The sequence below is a fragment of the Pinus tabuliformis genome, chromosome 7 (genome assembly GCF_031772625.1).
Source record: "Pinus tabuliformis cultivar Carrire ecotype Pingquan chromosome 7, CPIR1, whole genome shotgun sequence".
NCBI lineage: Eukaryota > Viridiplantae > Streptophyta > Pinopsida > Pinales > Pinaceae > Pinus > Pinus tabuliformis.
The window spans coordinates 856,482,279-856,503,993 of record NC_142293.1 but is presented as its reverse complement, the minus strand read 5'-3'; the positions used below and the strand labels follow the sequence as shown (position 1 = coordinate 856,503,993).

At 42.7% G+C, this 21,715-nt stretch overlaps 1 protein-coding gene across 1 annotated transcript in view; it reads right to left on the bottom strand.

The window, feature by feature from the left end:
* LOC149250308 (urea-proton symporter DUR3-like) overlaps window positions 1–21,715 on the bottom strand; it is a 247,735-nt gene that overhangs the window by 194,393 nt on the left and 31,627 nt on the right. Inside the window, exons 2-5 of the mRNA XM_089453618.1 lie at window positions 15,781–15,888; window positions 15,573–15,668; window positions 15,279–15,361; window positions 14,922–15,142 (exon numbers count right to left, since the gene is read on the bottom strand). Of these exons, the coding sequence (XP_089309744.1) occupies window positions 14,922–15,142; window positions 15,279–15,361; window positions 15,573–15,668; window positions 15,781–15,888 (508 nt within the window). The remainder of the gene's footprint in view (window positions 1–14,921; window positions 15,143–15,278; window positions 15,362–15,572; window positions 15,669–15,780; window positions 15,889–21,715) is intronic.

The window sequence follows — 21,715 nt, the reverse complement described above, 5'->3', positions numbered from 1 at the left end:
AGTGGAGTTAGCTGAGAAATTCAAACTAGTTGTCTGGAAAGCAGCAGGACACAGCAAGTATGGAACAGAGAGTCGGGAGCAACACCAGAAGACTAGCATAGAGGTTGGAGAGGCAGACGTAGGGTCTCTCAGGCAAACGCAGAGGCGACAGACTGCGTAGTCACTGGAGGGCCTGTGTGGGTAACACAGAGAGGCCCAGTGCTGACACAGAGAGGCAAGAGCTGACGCAGAGGACCTAGGAGCTACGCAGAGGTTAGCTAGCTTGACGTTGAGATTGGGAGAAGTGCTAGAGAATTTTCTCTCTGTTGGGTAAGCCAGTTTGGCACCCAGTTGTACTGAAGAATTGCTAAATAATAAAATCCTCCCTTGTTGCACCGGTTTTCTCACATTGGGTTTTTCCGGAGACTATTGTCCAAAATATCTGTGTCGATGTGTTGATTCTTGTGCATGTGTTTGTTTCAGTATTATGGTGTGATATCTGCAGCAGAATTTATTTTAATGTTTACTGAAGGATTTTCATAAATAATTTATTGGGAAATAAGTAGGTAAAATAAATTAGTTGTTGCAGTGATAGAATTTTCACATTTCTCCGCCACCTAAGCCAGCCATGTGGTCCCTCACCCATTTGCCATGATCATATGTTTGAAGGTGGGCCTCCCGAACCTAAAGGTATGCCTTGTCATTTGGTAATTGAGTATTGTAGTTTTCTTATCATGGACACTTATCGGCATGGATTAATGGGGGGATTCAGAGAAAGAATGGGTTAAGTCTGTGCTCTTGTCCCCTAGACCCGTTTTGGATATTAACCTTGGATTCTAGTCCCGTGGGATCTCTTTCACTGACCATTTGGTTTTGGGGATTGTATTTCACGAGAAACCCCGATTTTTGTTGCATGGTCTCAAATCCTTATCCACTTATATTAACCCATTTTCACTCATTATTACCCCATTCATCATTTCTTCCACTTGGGTCCACATTCCTCCACTGGGTCCACATAGGGTTAGCTTGCCCCTTCCCCTTGCCCACACCTTGGGTCAGGCTTGGAATGATGCCTGGAGGTTGATGTAGCTAAAAAGAAAGGAAAAAGCATATTTGGCCACATTCAACAAGAAAATGTACCACAAAATGCAAAAGATGGTCGGGACAAACACATTTAGCACGTGGGCAAAAGCCAATACATGAGCTCTACCCCATCATCATGGCCATCACCTTGGTTCCTACAGGTTCTATGAGCCTCCTTCATCATATAGGAATCCATGATTGTCCCAACCCTCGATGGCCAATAAACCGCCCTACCTTAAAAGTTAAAAGGGGGTATTCACTGCTATATCTTATGCATCATGCTCTTACCCCTTTAGCCCCGAGCAGTTAATGAAAGAAAATCATAAAAGGAAAAAGGCATATAAAGAAGGGTGGAAAAATCAAGGCCGAGGTACCTCATGTACCACGATTGCTCCTTCCTATACATTATAAACCCAAGTCTGGGTTTGCCTTTCACTAGCTACCCTTGTACCCCAGCATGTTGCCGAGGGCTTCCCCTTCTCATCCCCTACTTCATTCACCTATATGTCACATGCCGCCACCTTTTGAAGGATGTACCTTGAACATATTATCCCCTTTAGAAGTAGAAACCACCTAATAGGATACTTGGTTAACCCCATTTGGAGTTAGGAGACATTGGCACATCCCGAAGCCCATTATGGAAGGGCAGGCCATTATGAAGTCCCCACTTGTGGTCCATGGTTGATAAGCTCATTTACTTGATTTCTCTGATGACTTGTTGTATTGGAAGGCTAGGGGATGCAATGGATCTTATGCAAAATTGCAGATGGTCTCCATCTTGGGTTTGGTCTCCCTATATGAGGTCCTAATTTTCTAGAGGGCTACGTTAGTACATGTAGTGTGTGTTGAGAGCCATGGGTCTCCACAACAGTAGAAAACACTCCATGGATCCCCGAGGATGGTCAGAGATGCTCAAGATACTCCTACTGGACGAGAAAGATGCACCTGGTTCACCTTTGCCCAGTCGGCCCCATAGATGTACCATGCACTTGGCAGCTGACCCATGACTTGTAGGATCCTACACCATCATCAGAGCCCTTGCCAATGATCTACCGGCATCTTCGACTCATTTGGAGACCCATGAGGTTATTATTGTGCCCCCACACCCATTGGGAGCACCACAGGTTTATTGTTTGCAGAACAAAGGTCCAACCCCTTGTCCATCACTTTTGAGGGTCCTACTCTTCATTATGGCACCCCTGCACCTCATCAGGCCTCTTAGAGGGCTCTACAACATGTATTATTCATCATTTGACCTCTTAAGAGGCATATTCCTTCATTTGTGACTCCATATACTGGGTTTCCTCCCATCTGTGAAAGTTCGTAAATAGTAGGGAGCCTTAGTTGAGGTGACAGTGGGCTAAGTCTCCATTAGTTTCCCTTGGTCTAGCATTTGACTCTTTAGGAATCCCCCTTAGGTCCCCTGCTAGTTTAAGCGGAACATTTTGGCGTCGTTGGCGGGGACACGAAACATGTTTTGTTCCCCATACGACATATTGGCATATCATTATTGGCGATTCCATTGGAAGAACGAAGCCCTAGTTCTTCATTGAACTTTAAGGTCGATGCTTGTAGGGTGAAGCAAGCATTTTTTTAGGCATCTTTAATTTCACCCTAGCGACTTCGACATATTTTTCATGTATACCTCAAATAGGTTGTCATTCTTTGATAAATTCCCCGCTTTGGACATTGCTAGCATCCTTGGGCATCCTAATCATGTCGCAGGAAGGATGGTATGTGGGATGCCCGTGTTTGATGGTGATCCACTCTCTACAATTGACCACGTAGAAAGATTTAATGCACATGCTTCAAGAGAGAAGGTTGTCCACCAAGATGTCCTTATGTTATTGTTCATGGGATCTCTTGGTGGTCATAACTCATGGCTACATGATCATGAACCTAGGAGCATCTCATCTATTGAAGAGTTCGTTGATGAAATTCTTAGAAATTTTCCAGTACACCCTGCATTAAGCATCCAAGAGGAAGCCTTCATCGAGCACCATCAAGACATTAGGAATCGAGGTAATGAGCAAGAAGGCAAGTCCTCCTTGGGTCCACATGATGAAAATGATGATTTTGAGGACACGTGTTGGGAAGGATGAATTTATGGAAAGTGAAATTGAGACCAACCTTACCTTTCTCAAGGATATTACTCACGATGAATCCTCTTTTGAAAACCTCGAGAGAGATGATCCCATTAGCCCCTTGAAAGATGACATTGAAGATCATTTCCACATTGAAAAGCAGAAATGGGAAATTGTTGTTGTGCTACCATTTACGACACTGAGAAGGAGGATGAGGATCAGATTTGTCTTCCTTTTCCCTCAAGAACTATTTATGATGACATACCCATTGATACCCTTGGGAAGGAGAATCTTCATTTTCCTTTGCATGAAGAGGGGGAGTTCGAAGTGATCAATTTTCCTTTTAGAAGAGACCCAATCTTTCATACCAAGAAAATTGATAAGGCTCCAACTTTTTCTGAGTATGATTCTATGTTCAAATCACTTGAGCCTCTAGAATTGGATTTTCAGGATCCCGTTAAAATCTCATCATTCCCTTTTTCCATTGTTCAACATCTGGAGTCCTCATCAAGTGATTCCCTCACCCCTTGTCATATGATCTCAAATGACTATGAGCCCTTTCCCCCTTCAGGGTATAGTGTCAAAGAAAAACCCCTCATTGATTATACTTTACCTCCTTGGACACACCCTCAAGGTCTTGATCACTCCATGACCTCCCCTCTCCAATGTGACCATCACCTTGAGCAACCTATTTATTGCACCCATTCCTTCCCTCGCCCTTCGTTCCCCTCTCATCGCGACCTTGTGGCACCTACAAAGCATGATATTATAAACAATGATCGTGATAGGGAGTTGTTGAGAGTGATCCTTCATTCCACCTTTGCGTACTTAGAAGGAAAGCCCTGCACTTCTAGATTGGTTTATTATCCTTCTCCTAGGGCTTCCTTTTATCTCAAATGGAGATCATATTTTCCCACCTTCCACTCGCTTCATCCTCCATACAAATGCATCCACATCTGCTTCAGGATTTGCTACATGAGTGGTCATACTAGCACGCATATGTATATTGATATGATGATATGTTTGTTGCACTGGATTTAAGACTATACTTAGCATTAGCATTATTATATGCATGTTAGGGTAGGATGCATCGTGTTGTCGCACAGATTGTCACGACAACGCTCAGACCGGGGGCTGTCACCCTGATCCCCGATCTCTCCGTTTAAGCCTGTCTCCCGCTACTAAGGGGGGTAGACCCTAAGGGATGATGAAGACCAACTGTGGACCAGTTGGGTTGGGAGACACGAGAGAAAACAAGCACTTGTTTGATTTTAGTAAGTTAATAGACCAGTGCCTTACGGATTTGATGTTTAAACGATTACTTACTAGATGTTGCAGAAATATAAACCATGTACAGCAATCATTTATCATCAAATAACCTGAACGATGCAAGATATCCAGTAAATTCACAATGTTTTAACGATGATCCAGCAATTTTAAGACTTCGAAAGATAAAGCTCAATACACAACCACGTAATTTTGAACATTAACCAGATATCATATTCATGTAGCTAATCTTCAAAATGATCATTCATGTATGCCAACTCACATAAAATGATAAACATTCATTCCACATCAAAAAATTTAGCCTTAGCAAAGATAATAAAGCGTGATAAACCCCTAAGCCAGGACCGAAAAATATTTCCAAAATATTTTTATGTTTTTCAAATAAAACAAAACTTAAAAATAAAATCTAAACTAAAACTAAAACAAAACTTAAAATCTAATCTAAATTTAAACTAAAATAATAAAAAAAAAGGAACTTTTTATGAACTTTTTATATTTTATATATTTTTTTGATGATTTTTTATTTTTATAATTTTTATAGATTTTGATTTTATAAAGTTCAAAATGAAACTAAACAAAAATAATATCTAATTGAAAATGAAATTCAAATATATACAATTGAAATGGAGTTTAAAATATTATAAAATAAAGTCCTAGACTAAGGACCTAAGAAAATCAATTTAGAACTAACTCAAAAAAAAAAAAAAACAATCTAATGCATGAAACTGAACAAAGGCTAAAAAATGAAAATCAAACCCTTTTTTTTATATATTTTAATTTTTTATAAAGCCCAAACAATTTAAATTAAACAAAAAGACTTACGCTGAACCCTAACTATGATCTAAATGAAATAAAACCAAAGATTAAAGTTCTCAACTCGTACTTATGCTGAAACCCAAAACAACTTCTTCATATGCAGGCAGAACAGTTCACGTATTACCTGGCCCGTGCTGTAAAAAAAAATTCAAACTGCTTCATGTACAGGTGACGTCCAGAAAGAAAGCACAGCTGAAATCGATCTGCAAATGTGCAATTTGCAGTGTCTGAATGCAGGTGCGTGGAGCTGAAAGGCGCGTTGAAGAGGAGCAACAGCGTGGAAGGAAAAGGCCCACGCAGGTTTGCAGATGGCCCGTATATACCAAAAAAAAACGCTTTTACTTGTGTGATTTTGCAGATCAGAGTGAATGCAGGCTTGCGTTGGGTATGTGGAGTGACTGCGCAAACACTGAGGGCTACGTAGAAGAGCCGTTTGCTATTAGAAATGGCTGCAGACAGGGAGATGTTACCGTAGATATATATATATATATATATATATATATTGTTGTTGCAGGTTTGAAACTTTGAAGTTTGCTGCGGGAAAGAAGAAGGAGACGCAGGCAGCAACAAGGAAATGGACGTAGCGTGGATGAAGGAACAGCGGTGAAGGGAAGGGAGAGCTGATGTGCGAGGAATAAGGCAGCGTAGAAGAGCTGCGTGATATAGCCACGTTTTTCCCTTTCTTTTTTTTTTAATATTCTTTGCAGGTGTGGAGAGGGGCTGAAGGGAGCAGCAATGACTGCGTGGAGCTGGAGGAAACGACTTTGCTGCTAACTGTAGGCTTGTGTGATTTGGAGAAACGTGGCTAGGCAGATTGCTGAGAATGGGGCTTGTAGCAACTGAGCGATTGAAGATTGTGGAAATGTAGATTTGCCTCCAAAAAAATTTCAAAATGCCCTTGTAACACAATGAAACCCTGAGGAATAGCAAAGATCTGATCAAACCCTCGGAAACCTTCAGAAAACCTTGCAACCTGGAATGAAAAATCACCCAAAAATGATATGTGCATAAAACAAAACTAAAAACCCTAAACCCAGCAAAAAAAATTACAGTATTTACAAACTGAAAGCTCTTAAACAGCCAGATTTATCAATAATCACAGTAATATTATCAGAATTTAATTTTAATGTAAAACGCTTCAAAAAACCCTGCATGCATTCATAAAGAAAAAATTTCGAATGATAAGCCCGGGATCAAGAACTCGCTGGGCTCTTTCATAAAACACAACCCGGGAGTTGGCTGGTTCAGCCGAGAACTTCCCCTAACGCCCGGTAATCTGAAAAAAAGGATTTCCTGCACAACTTAAAATCAACCATCAACATAGAAGGAGAAAACAATAGTGAAACCCTGATCAAATGGAGATACCTGCCACTATATTTCAGAATCTAAACTATCATTCAAACCCCAAAGATCAGACAAGATACCTGTGCCTAGATCAATCTTCATTAAGCTATCATTAATGGCTGAAAATAAAATTATGCAGAAAAAATAGAACAATCTTACAGCGGTTTCAGAAGAGTAACATCAACAAGATTTTTAACCCCAAAGTCTTCTTTATTGCACAAAAAATGACTACAAGAGAGCTTTCTTTAGCACCAAAATCTCAGATCAAATCCCTCTCAAATGACTCCTAGCACCCTATTTAAAGGAAAAATTCCCAACAGCTAGTTCGAGTGATCGACGTCAAAATGATCTCGATCGTCGATGAGGATCAAGACATCTCTTAATCTCATCCGTCGAATTTTTTAATGCATTAAAAATTGAAATTCTGCATTTATTTATTCAAAAATATTATTATTTTATTATTTTTAGGTTTTTACTTTATTTTATTATTTTTTTAATTTTTAAATATTTTAATTTATTTTTTACATGGATCCTCGAACTTAGCCTTTGGAAAAATCACCTAGGACCTAGTACTTAGGACTTATGAGGGGATTAAAACATTTTCTAACCCTCAAGACACTTTACATCATGGCTTCTACAACTTTACATCTCAAGGGGAAGAACCCATTTGACATAGACCCTCATAAACCACCCAATTCTACGACACAACTATAATCTAGCAGATTAACACACTAGGATTCTCCTAAGATTCTAATGACAAAATCCATTCTGGCTTTGGGGTTAGGCTGAAGGAAAACTCTGCCGATCATGGATCGGTGAGACGAAAAACCTTCCGGAACGTAGGTTATCACTAGAAAATTAGGTCCACCTAGGCAATTTACATACATGATTCATATCTGCTAAGATTATTTACAATTCACACATGCAAACTGAGTTTACAACATAGATTGATCAAGCTGTCGATGACTGTCGAATGGCACAGACATGTCGATCAAGCGCTACCCTCTTTTGCAAAGAAAAGGGGGTGTACTGCTATGGGTAGTTGACACGTAATGGTCAACACATCACATGATGATTTTTTCATTAGAATTATGGTCATATGATATTTCTCATGGCAGATAGATGCATATCTACATGCTTTATTTTTGTTGATTTTATGGCCTAACATATAGCATGTGTGATCATAAGACGCCACAAAAGCATGCTACCCCATGTATTTCCATATATTATATGTGCAGGTGACAGGTCTACGGTAACCAAGAGATTATTGGAGTTCAAGTAGCTTCGCCCACTTCTTCGAGACATCACATTCCAGTTGGAGCCAGATGTTACCCACCATTTTGTGGGTGATATCCCTAGAAGAATTTTTTTTCTCCAAGATGGTCCTCAGTCGGCAGCCAGCAGCCACTAGCTAGCTCATCGTGCCATTTCTTCGCCACCTGAGCCAGCCATGTGGTCCCTCTCCCATCTGCCATGATTGTATGTTTGAAGATGGGCCTCCCAAACCTAAAGGTATGCCTTGTCATTTGGTAATTGAGTATTGTAGTTTTCTTATCATGGACACTTACAGTTGGTAATTGAGTATTGTAGTTTGCGTAAAGAATGGGTTAGGTATGTGCTCTTGTCCCTTAGACCCCTTTTGGATACTAACCTTGGATTCTAGTCCTGTGAGATCTCTTTTACTGACCATTTGGCTTTAGGGATGGTATTTCATGGGAAACTCTGATTTTGGTTGCGTGGTCCCAAACCCTTATCCGCTTATATTACCCCATTTTCACTCATTATTACCCCATTCATCATTTCTCCCACTTGGGTCCACATTCCTCCATTGGGTCCACATAGGGTTAGCTCGCCCCTTCCCCTTGCCCACACCTTGGGTCAGGCCTAGAATGATGCCTGGAGGTTGATGTAGCTAAAAAGAAAGACAAAAGCATATTTGGCCACATTCAACAGGAAAATGTACCACAAAATGCAAAAGATGGTCAGGACAAACACATTTAGCATGTGGGCAAAAGCCAATACATGAGCTCTACCCCATCATCATGGCCATCACCCTAGTTCCTACAGGTTCTATGAGCCTCCTTCATCATATAGGAACCCATGATTGTCCCAACCCTTGGTGGGAAAAAAACCGCCCTACCTTAAAAGTTAAAAGGGGGTATCCACTGCTATATCATATGCATCATGCTCTTACCCCTTGAGCCCCAAGCAGTTAATCAAAGAAAATCATAAAAGGCAAAAGGTATATAAAGAAGAGTGGAAAAATCAAGACCAAGGCACCTCATGTACCACTATTGCTCCCTCCTATATATTATAAACCTAAATGTGGGCTTCCCTTTTACTAACTACCCTTGTATGCCAGCGTGTGGCCCAGGGCCGCCCCTTTTCATCCCCTACTTCATTCACCTATTTGTCACACGCTGCCACCTTTTGAAGGATGTATCTTGAACATATTATCCCCTTTAAAAGTAGAAACCACCTAATATGATACTTGGTTAACCCCATTTGGAGTTAGGAGACATTGGCACATTCTAAAGCCCATTATGGAAGGGCAGGCCATTATGAAGTCCCCACCAGTGGTCCATGGTTGGTAAGCTCATTTACTCTATTTCTCTAATGACTTATTGTACTGGAAGGCTAGGGGATGCATTGGATCTTATGCAGGATTGCAGATGGTCTCCATCTTGGGTTTGATCTCCCTATACGTGGTCTTAATCTTCCAGAGGGCTACATTGGCACATGTAGGGTGTGTGTTGTTGATTTGGGGTAGCATCAGATGTGCTCTAGCAACAAAATTTGGTGGAGAGGTTGGGGCACATGAGATCTCCAATACCCAGAAAGGGTTTGGGTAGATTCTAAACAGATCAGGAGATATTAAAATAATTAATATTTTTAATGGAGTCCCTAAGTCTAAACTTAGGGAAAATAAAATATTAATGTGTATTAATATGAATCTATGTTAGAATGGTCCAAAAGACATGGATCAAGCCAGATCTAATCTTAGCCGTTGATTAGGGACTTAATCTCGGCCGTTGAGATGTCAACAGGAAAAGTATAAGAGGAGGCTTGAGGGTCACTTGGAGAGCACATTAGATGATCAGTCATTCTATTATCTAGAGTGGGGTTTTGCTAAGAGAGATAGAATTAGTGATCAGGAGAGCAGCTGAGGGGCATTGAGTACAGAGGAACAGAGAAGGCAGAGATTGTGCCAGGAGAGCAGCGCAACAGCCAAGGAGGGTGACGCAGAGCCAGCAAGGGCTCACGCAGGGCCACGCAGAGGCAGCCAAGTGTTGCGCAGAGCACTAGAGGGGCCAGCGTAGCTGACGCAGAGGCTCCCAGAGCTGACACAGGGCCTCTTGGGGCTGACGCAGGCCAAGAAAGGTTGATGCAAGGCCAACGTGAGACAGAGAGGGGCTGACGTAGTCCAGATTGGGCAGACGCTGGGGTTGCAGGAACAGTTTTATGTTGAAGAGTTGGCGGAATGATTTTTCGGGGTTTCAGCCAAGAGATTTCTCTCAAACTGTGAGGTATAGCTGCTAAGGAAATTCTCTGTTGGGTAGGCCAGTTTCAGCACCTAGATTGTACTCTGATATTGCTTAATAAGAAAATCCTCAGATAGTTGCACTGGTTTTCCCACATTGGGTTTTTCCGGGGACATTGGTCCAAAAATAATGGTGTCATGTGGTGTGTTTGTTCTTGTTTCTTTTAATTGCTGATCTGTAATATGTTGAGCATGCACTGGTGTTTATTTTCAATATTTACTTTGTAAATAACTTGTTAAAGAAAAATTAACAAGTAGATAGGAATAAATCAGGAAAAGTGCATGAAGGGTTTCTAAATTAAGTAAACTTAGAAACTTCAACATGTGTTGAGAGTCATGGGCCTCCACAGTAATAGAAAACACTCCATGGATCCCCGAGGATGGTCAGAGATGCTCAAGATACTCCTATTGAACGAGGAAGATGCACCTGGTTAACCTTTGCCCAATCGGCCACACAAATGTACCATGCACTTGGTAGCTGACCCAGGGCTTGTAGGATCCTACACCATCATCAGAGCCCTTGCAAATGATCTACAGTCATCCTCAACTCATTTGGAGACCAATGAGGTTATTATTGTGCCCCCACACCCATTGGGAGCACCACAAGGTTATTGTTTGGAGAACAAGGGGCCAACCCCTTGTCCATCACTTTTGAGGGTAGCTTCGTTATGGCACCCATGGACCTCACCAGGCCTCTTAGAGGGCTCTACGACATGTATTATTCATCATTTGACCTCCTAAGAGGCATATTCCTTCATTTGTGACTCCATATATACCAGGTCTCCTCCCATTGGTGAAAGTCCGTAAATAGTAGGGAGCCTTAGCAGAGGTGACAGTGGACTAAGTCTCCATTTGTCGCCCTTTTTCTAGCATTTGACCCTTTTGGAATCCCCTTTAGGTCCCCTGCTAGTTTGAGTGGTAACAAGCCCGAAGGGTATCACCAAGAACTCAAAGTGCCCATAGTGGCACCGAAAAGTTGTCTTCGGGATGTCCTGCTTCGGCACCCGAATCTGATGGTATCCCGAGCACAGATCTATCTTAGATAAGTATTTAACTCCTCTAAGCTCATCCATCAACTCATCTATGCGCAAAATCGAGTACCTATTCTTCAACGTCTTCTTATTCAGGGCCTTATGATCAATGCACATGCAAAAGGTCCCATCCTTCTTCTTCACCAACACCACTAAAGAAGCGAAGGGACTAGAACTAGGCCTGATGTGCCCTAAAGCCAACAACTCATGTATGGCCCTCTCAATCTTATCCCGATAAGCCTTGGGATGTTTTTAAGGTGTGGCGATGACCACACTTACTCCCTCCTCTAACTCAATCGTGTGCTCAAATCCCCTGTTTGGTGGTCGGCCTAGAGGGATGTCTCCAAAGACTGTTGTGTACCTATCTAATATCCCCTGAATGTTTGGATGTGGTGGTCGTGGTCGAGTCCCTGCCTCTGAGAGTCTGAGCTCCACTTCCCACTCTATATCCCCATGTCATAGGTCAACCTCCATCTAATGTGTTGACATTGTCAGCGGTGGGTATGAATGCATGCCCCTCAACAACACCAGCTTCCCATCTAGTCCCATGAACTCCATCTCTAGCTTCCTCCAATCAGTAGTGACTCGCCCCAAGGAATAGAGCCACTGGACACCCATCACCATGTTGGTGTCTGACACATCAACCACAAAGAAATTATCAGCCACTAAATAATTTCCCATAGTCAGAGCTAGACTAGGGACAAATTTGGTACACTACATGGTCCTGTCTCCCGGTACCAGAACCGAAAAACCCTCAAAGCCCTCCATGTGTATACCTCTCCGCTCCACCATCTATGCATCAATAAAGTTGTGGGTAGCCCCACTATCCACCAGCACTGCCACATGCTACCCCTACACTATGCCTCTAATCCTCAATGTCAAATACTTGGGGACTCCCCTCAATAAAGCAATGACTCCTCCAGTGGGTTGAAAAGGGTCTCCTCCAGGCAGGGGATGTGGCCTCCTCCACCTCCTCTAATAGTCTGCAACTCACTGACTCCTCCATCTGCCTCTTGCTCAGCACCATCCTCTAGCTCTCTATCTTAGAACACCTCTATATAGTGGGCCTTGCCCTTGGTGCACCTATGCCCTAGTGCCAATGTCTCCTTACAAGTGAAGCACAACTTTCTCATCCGAAGGTCTCTCCTAGTCTCCTCATCCAACTGCCCACGCCCCTGAATCTACCTCTATGTTGGGGCTTTGGTGCCTCTGCCTCTCTGTGGAAAAGTGGGCCAAGTGGGTACTGGTGCTCTGGTCTTGCGAATTGCATCCTACAAATCTTGAGTTCAACTCACTGCGTCCTGGGGAGTAGCAGGTATGCTCGACCTCACTAACCCATGCAGGGGCTCAACTAAGCCCTCCACAAACAAAAACACTCTCCTGGCCTTCGACATGTTTGGCACCATCACTGACACCCTATTTTGCAATGCTCTGGATTGCCTATCTGCTTAAGCTAGTTCAACTCTCTGAAATGTGCCCCAAGGTCCCTCTTGTCAAAATGCTCCATAATCCTCCATGTGAATTCCTCATAAGAGGTCACACTGGCATGCCCTAATGTAGATAATCCATGGAACCACCAATCATGGGCCTCCCCCTCTAAGTGCAAGGTAGCCATTTTAATGGCTTCCACCTCCATCATTTGATTAAGCTGAAAATATGTGTCTAGTTTCTCCACCCATGCCCTAGCGGTGCACTGGGAAGAACCATCAAATGAGGGAAGGTACAACCTCCCAACATTATGTTGTATATCTAAGCTCTTAGTGTATGAGCCTCCTGCTCCCTTTCCCTTATTACCTTGCTTGAGCAGGCAATAATCCTTGAAGCTCAAGGCAGCTCAAAACTCCTCTCCTTGGGACTGCCACTCATGAAAGTAATCCCCCATAGGAATCTCATCCTGACCCTGCTGCTCCCCAACACCTAGAGCCAAGAACGTGGGTATAGTAGACCTAGTTGGTCCACTGTAAATGTGAGGGTGGCTTAGAGACAATGGTGGTCGAACTAACGGAATGCACCCAAGCTCTCTCCTATGAACTCCCGTTGGATGCCCCTATTACGATCTTGTTGTTTAATCTCCTCCAACATCTCTTTCTGCCCCTTTTCCAGATCATTCAAAGCCTTCAAGAGGCTCTGCAAGGTTGCATCCCCTTTACTAGTAACCCCCATGCTTGTTTCTTGTATTTCCTGCTCAGGAACCTTCGGATCTAGGGTAATCTCTAACTCCCTTTCTTTGCTCATGTACCTCTGCCTCCACTGTTTTGTTTGTCTTCTAGGGTCATAGATGGGTTTCTTTCACAACTAGGCCAAGATCAAGGCTCTGATACCACTGTAATATTCCTAGCAGGAAATACCAGTGATAAAAGAAAAATTCAAGCATGCAACACAAAATTTCAACTCATGCATAAACAACAACAAGTAACACCAAAAATTGTGCCAAGCTGAGCCATTTTATTAACTGAATAAGATGGAGTACAAAATGTATGAGAATAGATGAACCTGGGCTTGCTACAGCAAGCAAGGCAAAAACCCAAGTGGAGATAAAGGTACCCAAGTGTTGAAGATGGCTCTGCAACCAGAGCTGCGCCCAACCAAAGAAGAACTGTCGCAACTGCTGGGGATGAACTGCTGATTTGGCCCTCCAAACTGCTCATAAAATTCAACAAAATTGACCACTGCCTCTACACCTCGAACCCAAAAAAATCCAGCAAGGAATTAGCCTATTTTTTGCTGGTCTGGAAAGCCCTAAAAATGCGCACTCCTCTCTCTGCCAGTTAGTGCATACTGCTGAAGAAGGGTACTGCTCTCTAGCCCAAAATCATTCCAGAAATCTCTCCAAAGCCTCTTTGTAAATCCCTTTGGCAAGACCTCCAAATCCCGGAAATTCTCTCACCCCAAACTCCCTCAGCTCTGCCCTTGCGTAGGTCCAGCCAGTGACCCTCTGTGCACTGCCAAAATGCAACAGAAATCCTCCTCTAAACTCCCTTCACTTCAGCCCTGCAAAACACCTCAAATCTCCGGCAAATGCTAAGGCAATCACTCCCCAAAAAGCCCAGAATCTAGCATGCCCTGTAACAATTTCTCCCAAGGAGTGCGTGCTCCCTTTCTACGCCCAGTCTGCTCCAAATGATGGTTGAATGTACCTGCAAATCTATCCAGAACAGCTCTGAAATGTAGTGATAAGCTCCCCTAGGGTGGCACTCGAAGTCCACCGAAGAAAGAGGTGAGATTCCTGCTCGGAAATCTCTTGTGCTGAACAGCACGAGTTAACTTGGCTAAGCAGCTCAAGCAAACAAGAGTTCAATTCTGAATTTGGCAAAAGTCCCAAAATGAGGCCCTCCACCTCTATTTAACTTTGTTGTTCCTCCTCTCTCCTTGTGGGCTCCACAAGTCGACCTCCCTTCCCTCTTCTTTCCCCACAAGTGTGAATTCTCCTAAGGGGTGTGAATTCCCTCTTGGAGTGGCCCCCACATTCCACTTACTTAATTTTTCTTGTCCTCCTATGTCTGGGGCCTTCTTTCATCAAAATGTCAAGTGGGATCCTCCTAACCCACTTCTCCTAAGTCAATACATACCAAAATTTCAAAATTGTGCAAAACTTGCTAAGTGGGAACATCACATGAAATAATACATTTAGAAGTTAGAAATTGAAAGTGAATGGTTTGATGGAATGAAAAGAGGAAGTTATCCCATGAAAAACAAACAACCAAAAATTAATCCAATTGTGATCAACAAAACTGAGTTCATGGTTTGGACTCATACCAATAACTGAATGTATATAGCTAGCTAGGAATGTAGCTTTTAATCCTCCAGCAATTGTGTAAACAATGACACCAAGAGGTATTAGAAAGCTAGCAGCATAGATATTTACTCCAGTAAGCGCATTCACAACAGCAGATCCTCCCAAAAGTAGCATTGCTGTTACAATGATGTTTGTCAAGAAACAAAATGCAAGGAAGACAATGTGTGCAGCAGTGCCCCATCTGTAGATTATCAGCACAGACTTAGTTAAATAAGGATATAAATATGGAGTTACATGTCTCTGTTTAATTAGAATATTATGTTGCACTCTATTGTACATCATCAAAAAGTATTGAATAGTACACATTATTCACATACCTAGCTCGAATAATCTCACAAACAGTGTGTGCACAAGGAGCCTTCCTTTTGATTTCAATAGCTATTACTCCAAAAAGAATTACCTACATTAGAGGCATCAGAAGTCATGTTATTAAGATGCTAGCAATAAGAAAACTTTTAAACTTCCACATTAATGATGTTTCAAGTTAATTTTATTGTATTGGCTTCTGTGAATCACCTTATAGTTTGGAGGCTAGCAATTTTTAATAATAAAAAAATACAACTTTCTGTATTCTTTTATTTATGGTTCCCATGTAAGAATAATGATGGTACCTGAATCGTGGCACCACTTGCATACCAGAAAGGGCCACTAATTCCATACTCCCAAGCAACATTGGAACTCTGCAAAATTGTTGCAGCCCATGTCCACTGCAGCAATTTGTTGTCAAAGTTAAATAAAAGGGCACAATTTGAAACAACCATCAAAGAATCTAGTACAGAAATGAATTCTAAAATGCCACTTGACAGGTTCAAGAATTACCTGGGATACAATTACACTAGCAATAAGTCCAGTTTTAACATTTCTACCGGCTGTATTGAACCATTCAGATGTATGTCGGGATCCCACATAACGTCTTTCTAGCCATACCTAATGTCAAAATCACTATATCATTAAATATTTACTTATGCATGTTGTATTCATGAACTATAACAATTGTTCTCTGTTTGGGAATTTGCCCCAGCACTAAAAATCAGTTAATGTTTGATATCATAAATCTTCTCTCGAATAATTAGCAAATAATCTCAACATTTAGTGTTTATATGGAACGAATGGCAAATCTGGGGAAAGAATGGCAATCGGAGGAAAAGGTGTGATGATTCCATAGAAAAGCACGAGGAAAAGAAACTAAAGAGAAGTATATCAAACAACTCCATAAAGAAAATTTGTACATTAGAGGTAGCATTGTCAAGTTATCAGTTATCCTAAAGGATATTTCAGGGCCATAATGAACCAAACTTCCTATCAAAACATGTATGTGAGAAAGCAACAATCAGCCACGACGGCAGTGCCACAAGAGTGGGGAGAGTATTTGCTATTTTCTCTTGGGGTATATGACTTCAAAAATGCTATACATTTAGTCCCTGCACCACATTGACATGGAACATAAGCTGTAGGAGCTGCTTATCTATCTATAATAAGTAAGTTGTTAGGAGATATATTATGGTTTTTCTTTTCATTTTCTCACGCATAATCAGTGCCACAAAGAAGGCATATCTTCCTAATTTCAGGAGTAAAATATAGCCCTCCAACTTTAGTATATGCTCCTATTTCAATGTGCTGCTTCTCCTTTTATGGGGAAGCTAGTTCATGTGATGGCTCACCAGATATATTTTGCTGCATGTGACCCCTTTCTCCAGCAATCAAGAAGCTAGATACCTCTCTGCAACTGTACTATAAGAAACCCTAGCCCTTGCTTTTTTGCATTCAGTTTGTATCCAATGATAATTTATAGGCTTCTATCTATGCTGCACTGAATTTAATAAAAGAAAAAATATTGCAAATTTTCATAAACGTCAAAATTCAGTGCAATGAGGAAAATGACAAACATATGTTTGTGTGCATGTGTTCCTAGGAAAACTTCATGGAGAAACACAAGGAATGGCTCGCCACATTTGTTGATGCCATACTTCATTGTCATGTCCCTTCTCAAAAACATTAGTAACAGGGTGCTGCTACAAAATTTTGCACATTTTTGACTTAGGAAGAGGGCCCCACACTTCGGCTTTGGGACTTAGGGGCCAAATCGACTTTATTTGGCAGCTAGTGGAATGTGGGGGCCACCCACATGGAGAATTCGAACTAGTCATTCGATATGCTTGGAGGGAAATCAAATGGATGGATGGAGGGGCCCACATGAGGCTAAGGAGGTCCAAGGAGATATAAGCAGAGATCAGCTCTCATTTGGGTTCATTTTTGACATTTGCAAACAAACACACATTTGTTCACTCTATTGTTTAGCGAGTCTACCAGATGTTTAGCCACGAGTCTCTCACGCGGGAGATTCAACCTCTACTTCGGGGGACCATCCATGCCCGCCCTAGGGAGGCTGTTCTACAGGAGTTTTCAGGAGTTCCGGGGTAGTGACACACATCAGCAACCAACACAGGGAAGGGAGTGCGTATTTTTGGGCAGCCAGGAATCACGAAAAGGGAGTTTTCAACCAGCAGGAATCACATAGCTTGTCGAGAGGTCAGGGAGCTGAGGTAACAGCATTGGACAGGCATTTTCGTTGAAGCTTTCAGCCAGCTGAACCAGCATTCCAGCAATTCGAATTGTTGGGCTGAGGGACAGCGTAGAGGCCACACAACAGATTTTCGTGGTACTTGGGAGCAGCTGAGTTGGGCCAAGAGATCATCCGGGGAGTCAAGGATTGGATAGCACAGGTGAACTCAGCATTTTGGAGGAGTTTTCAGGGGGATTTACAAGCAGTTTCCAGCAAGTCGAAATTGACAGCTAGAGCTAAGGTGAGGCTCCAAGGGGGTTGAAAATTAGAAGTCCAAACCAGCTAAAATCCCTTCTGGGTTTTGGCCAAGGAATTCGGGGTTAAAAGCATATAAATTTTTGGGTAGTTTTAGTGCACCTTCTAGCCATTCGAACTTCAGCAGAGCAATAGTTTTCTGGGCAGCGCAGTGCAGATTGGTGCAGCAATAGGGCAGCCTTCATCTCAGCCATTTTCCTACCTGGGTTTGGTCCTTCTTATCCTTTGAGACAAGCCCAGGTGCACCATTCCATCCATGTGGTTGCATCTGGGGGAGTACTGCTACAACACCACGCACCACATGTCTATCGGTATGACTCCTTTCTGTGCCCTTTATGGATATGATGCATTATCTTTTGTTGGTATTGTTTTTGGAGACAACCGAGACCCAAAGGCCAAAGACTGGGTCCAAGAGAGCCAAGATATCCTCAAGGCTCTCAAGGATAATTTGGTGATAGCCCAAAATCAGCAGAAACTCTACACAGATCGACACAGGACAGAGAGACACTTTGAGGAGGGGGACTTGGTATACCTCCGGTTGTAGCCTTACAGGCAGTCCACGCTGAAACAGAAGGGGGCCAAGAAGCTACAACCACGCTTCTATGGGCCCTACTGGGTGATTAGACGAGTTGGGGAGGTGGCTTATGAGCTAGAGCTGCCTCAGGGGAGTAGGATCCACAATGTTTTTCATGTCTCATGCCTTAAGAAGGTGTTGGGACAACAGGTGACTGCAACAGCTGATCTACCCCCACTAGATGATGAGGGCCACTTGGTGTTGGAACCGGAGGCCATTTTGGAGAGCAGAGAGAGGAGACTGAGGAGTAGGACCATTAGGGAGTTCTTGGTGCGCTAGAAGAACTTGCCGGATGAGGATGCCACCTGGGAAGGTGAGCACATATTGGAGCCAAGGTTGCACAAAGCGTCGAAACATTTCAGAGTTTCCAAAACGAGTACATTTAGAAACTTCACCTCCAAAAAATGGAAACGTTGGCGGAAACGTCATCCAAAACGTCATATATATATATATATATATATATATATATATAAAGAAATTTATAAAAAAAGCGAATAACATATTATCTTGCAAGAGAAAAGGGAATAAGACCCATATATGACAACTTAGAAGGAAAACTAAGTCTATATTAACTCTCATAGATGATTACATGATGGTTGAGTTTCGGCCGAGTTTCGAAGTTTCGGGTACGGGTACGTCCTGAAATGTCAGGTTCGTAGAAGTTTCATGCAACATATATTGGAGCACCCAGCTTTGAGGTTGCTTGAGGGCAAGCAACATTTGGGAGGATGGCCAGATGGAGAGAGTTAATAAGTGGTTGGAGGGTTACCTGAGGAACTACGTGACCTATCAGCAGAGGACGTGGATTCGGTGGTTGCATCTGGGCAAGTACTGCTACAACACCACGCACCACATGTCCATCGATATGACTCCTTTCCGTGCTCTTTATGGATATGATGCATTATCTTTTGTTGATATTGTTTTTGGAGACAGCCGAGACCCAAAGGCCAAAGACTAGGTCCAAGAGAGCCAAGATATCCTCAAGGCTCTCAAGGATAATTTGGTGACAACCCAAAATCAGCAGAAACTCTACACAGATCGACATAGGACAGGGAGACACTTTGAGGAGGGGGACTTGGTATACCTCCGGTTGTAGCCTTATAGGGAGTCCACGCTGAAACAAAAGGGGGACAAGAAGCTACAACCATGCTTCTGTGGGCCCTACCGAATGACTAGACGAGTTGGGGAGGTGGCTTATGAGCTGGAGCTGCCTCAGGGGAATAGGATCCACAATGTTTTTCATGTCTCGTGCCTTAAGAAGGTGTTGGGACAACAAGTGACTGCAACAACTGATCTACCCCCACTAGATGATGAGGGCCACTTGGTGTTGGAACCAGAGGCCATTTTGGAGAGCAGGGAGAGGAGACTAAGTAGGACCATCGGGGAGTTCTTGGTGCGCTAGAAGAACTTGCCATATGAGGATGCCACCTAGGAAGGTAAGCACATATGGGAGCCTAGGCTGCACAAAGTGTCGAAACATTTCGAAGTTTCCAAAACGGGTATGTTTAGAAACATCACCTCCAAAAAATGGAAACATTGGAGGAAACATCGTCCAAAAAGTCAATATATATATATATATATATATATATATTTAAAGAAATTTATAAAAAAAGTGAATAACACATTATCTTGCAAGAGAAAATGGAATAAGACCCATATATGACAATTTAGAAGGAAAACTAAGTCTATATTAACTCTCGTAGATGATTACATGATGGTCGAGTTTCAAGTTTCAACCGAGTTTTGAAGTTTTGGGTACGGGTACATCCTGAAACGTTGGGTTCCTAGAAGTTTCATGTAACATAGATTGGAGCACCCAGCTTTGAGGTTGCTTGAGGGCAAGCAACATTTGGGAGGGGAGGACCGTCATGTCCCTTCTAAAAAACATTAGTAACAGGGTGGTGCTGCTACACAATTTTGCACATTTTTGACTTAGGAAGAGGGCCCCACACTTTGACTTAGGGACTTAGGGGCCAAATCGACTTTATTTGGCAGCTAGTGGAATGTGGGGGCCACCCACATGGGGAATTCGAACTAGCCATTCGATATGCTTGGAGGGAAATCGAATGGATGGATGGAGGGGCCCACATGAGGCTAAGGAGGCCCAAGGAGATATAAGGAGAGATCAGCTCTCATTTTGGTTCATCTTTGACATTTGCAAACAAACACACATCTATTCACTCTGTTGTTTAGCGAGTCTACCGGCTGTTTAGCCACGAGTCTCTCACGCGGGAGATTCAACCTCTACTTCGGGGGACCATCCATGCCCGCCCTAGGGAGGTTGTTCTACAGGAGTTTTCAGGAGTTCCGGGGTAATGACACACATCAGCAACCAACACAGGGAAGGGAGTGCGTATTTTTGGGCAGCCAGGAATAACGCAAAGGGAGTTTTCGACCAGCAGGGATCACATAGATTATCGAGAGGTCAGGGAGCTGAGGTAACAGCATTGGACAGGCATTTTCGCTGAAGGTTTCAGCCAGCTGAACTAGCGTTCCAGCAATTCGAATTGTTGGGTGGAGGGACAGCGTAGAGGCCACACAACAGATTTTAGTGGTACTCGGGAGCAGCTGAGTTGGGCCAAGAGATCATCCGGGGAGTCAGGGATTGGATAGCACAGGTGAACTTAGCATTTTGGAGGAGCTTTCAGGGGGATTTACAGGTACTTTCCAACAAGTCGAAATTTGCAGCTAGAGCTGAGGTAAGGCTCCAAGGGGGTCGAAAATTAGAAGTCCAAACCAGTGAAAATCCTTACTGGGTTTTTCTGAGTTTTGGCCAAGGAGTCCGGGGTTAAAAGCATATAAATTTTTGGGTAGTTTTAGTGCACCTTCCAGCCATTCGAACTTCAGTAGTGTAGTGGTTTTCTGGGCAATGCAGTGCAGATTGGTCCAGTAGCTGAGCAGCCTTTAGCTCAGCCATTTTCCTCCCTGGGTTTGGTCCCTCTTGTCCTTTGAGAGAAGCCCAGGTGCACCATTCCATCATCTACTGTATTTGACTTGCAGAAATATAATAAAATGGCTCAGAAGTTCTCCATTTGTAGCTTTTATATGGATGTTTGCTGAATATTTCGTTTTTGTAATTTGCTACATGTATTATTTGCTTGTTATCACTTGTATTCCTATTTAGGATCATTACATTCTTAAACCTATTAGAGTAGAGTGGTGTGCCTAATCTAGGGGATTCAAATTGAGCACCTTTCGGCATGGAACTAGCTCTAGATAATAGGTCTATAATGTTGGCATTATGACACAAGGTTGGTGCTATGATACAGGTGTTGTCCTTGATGTCAACTCACTCAAATGACAGATTACAGCTTAGGCTCTCAGAATGAAAGAAAAAGAGATATACGCAAGTTCCTCTTAAC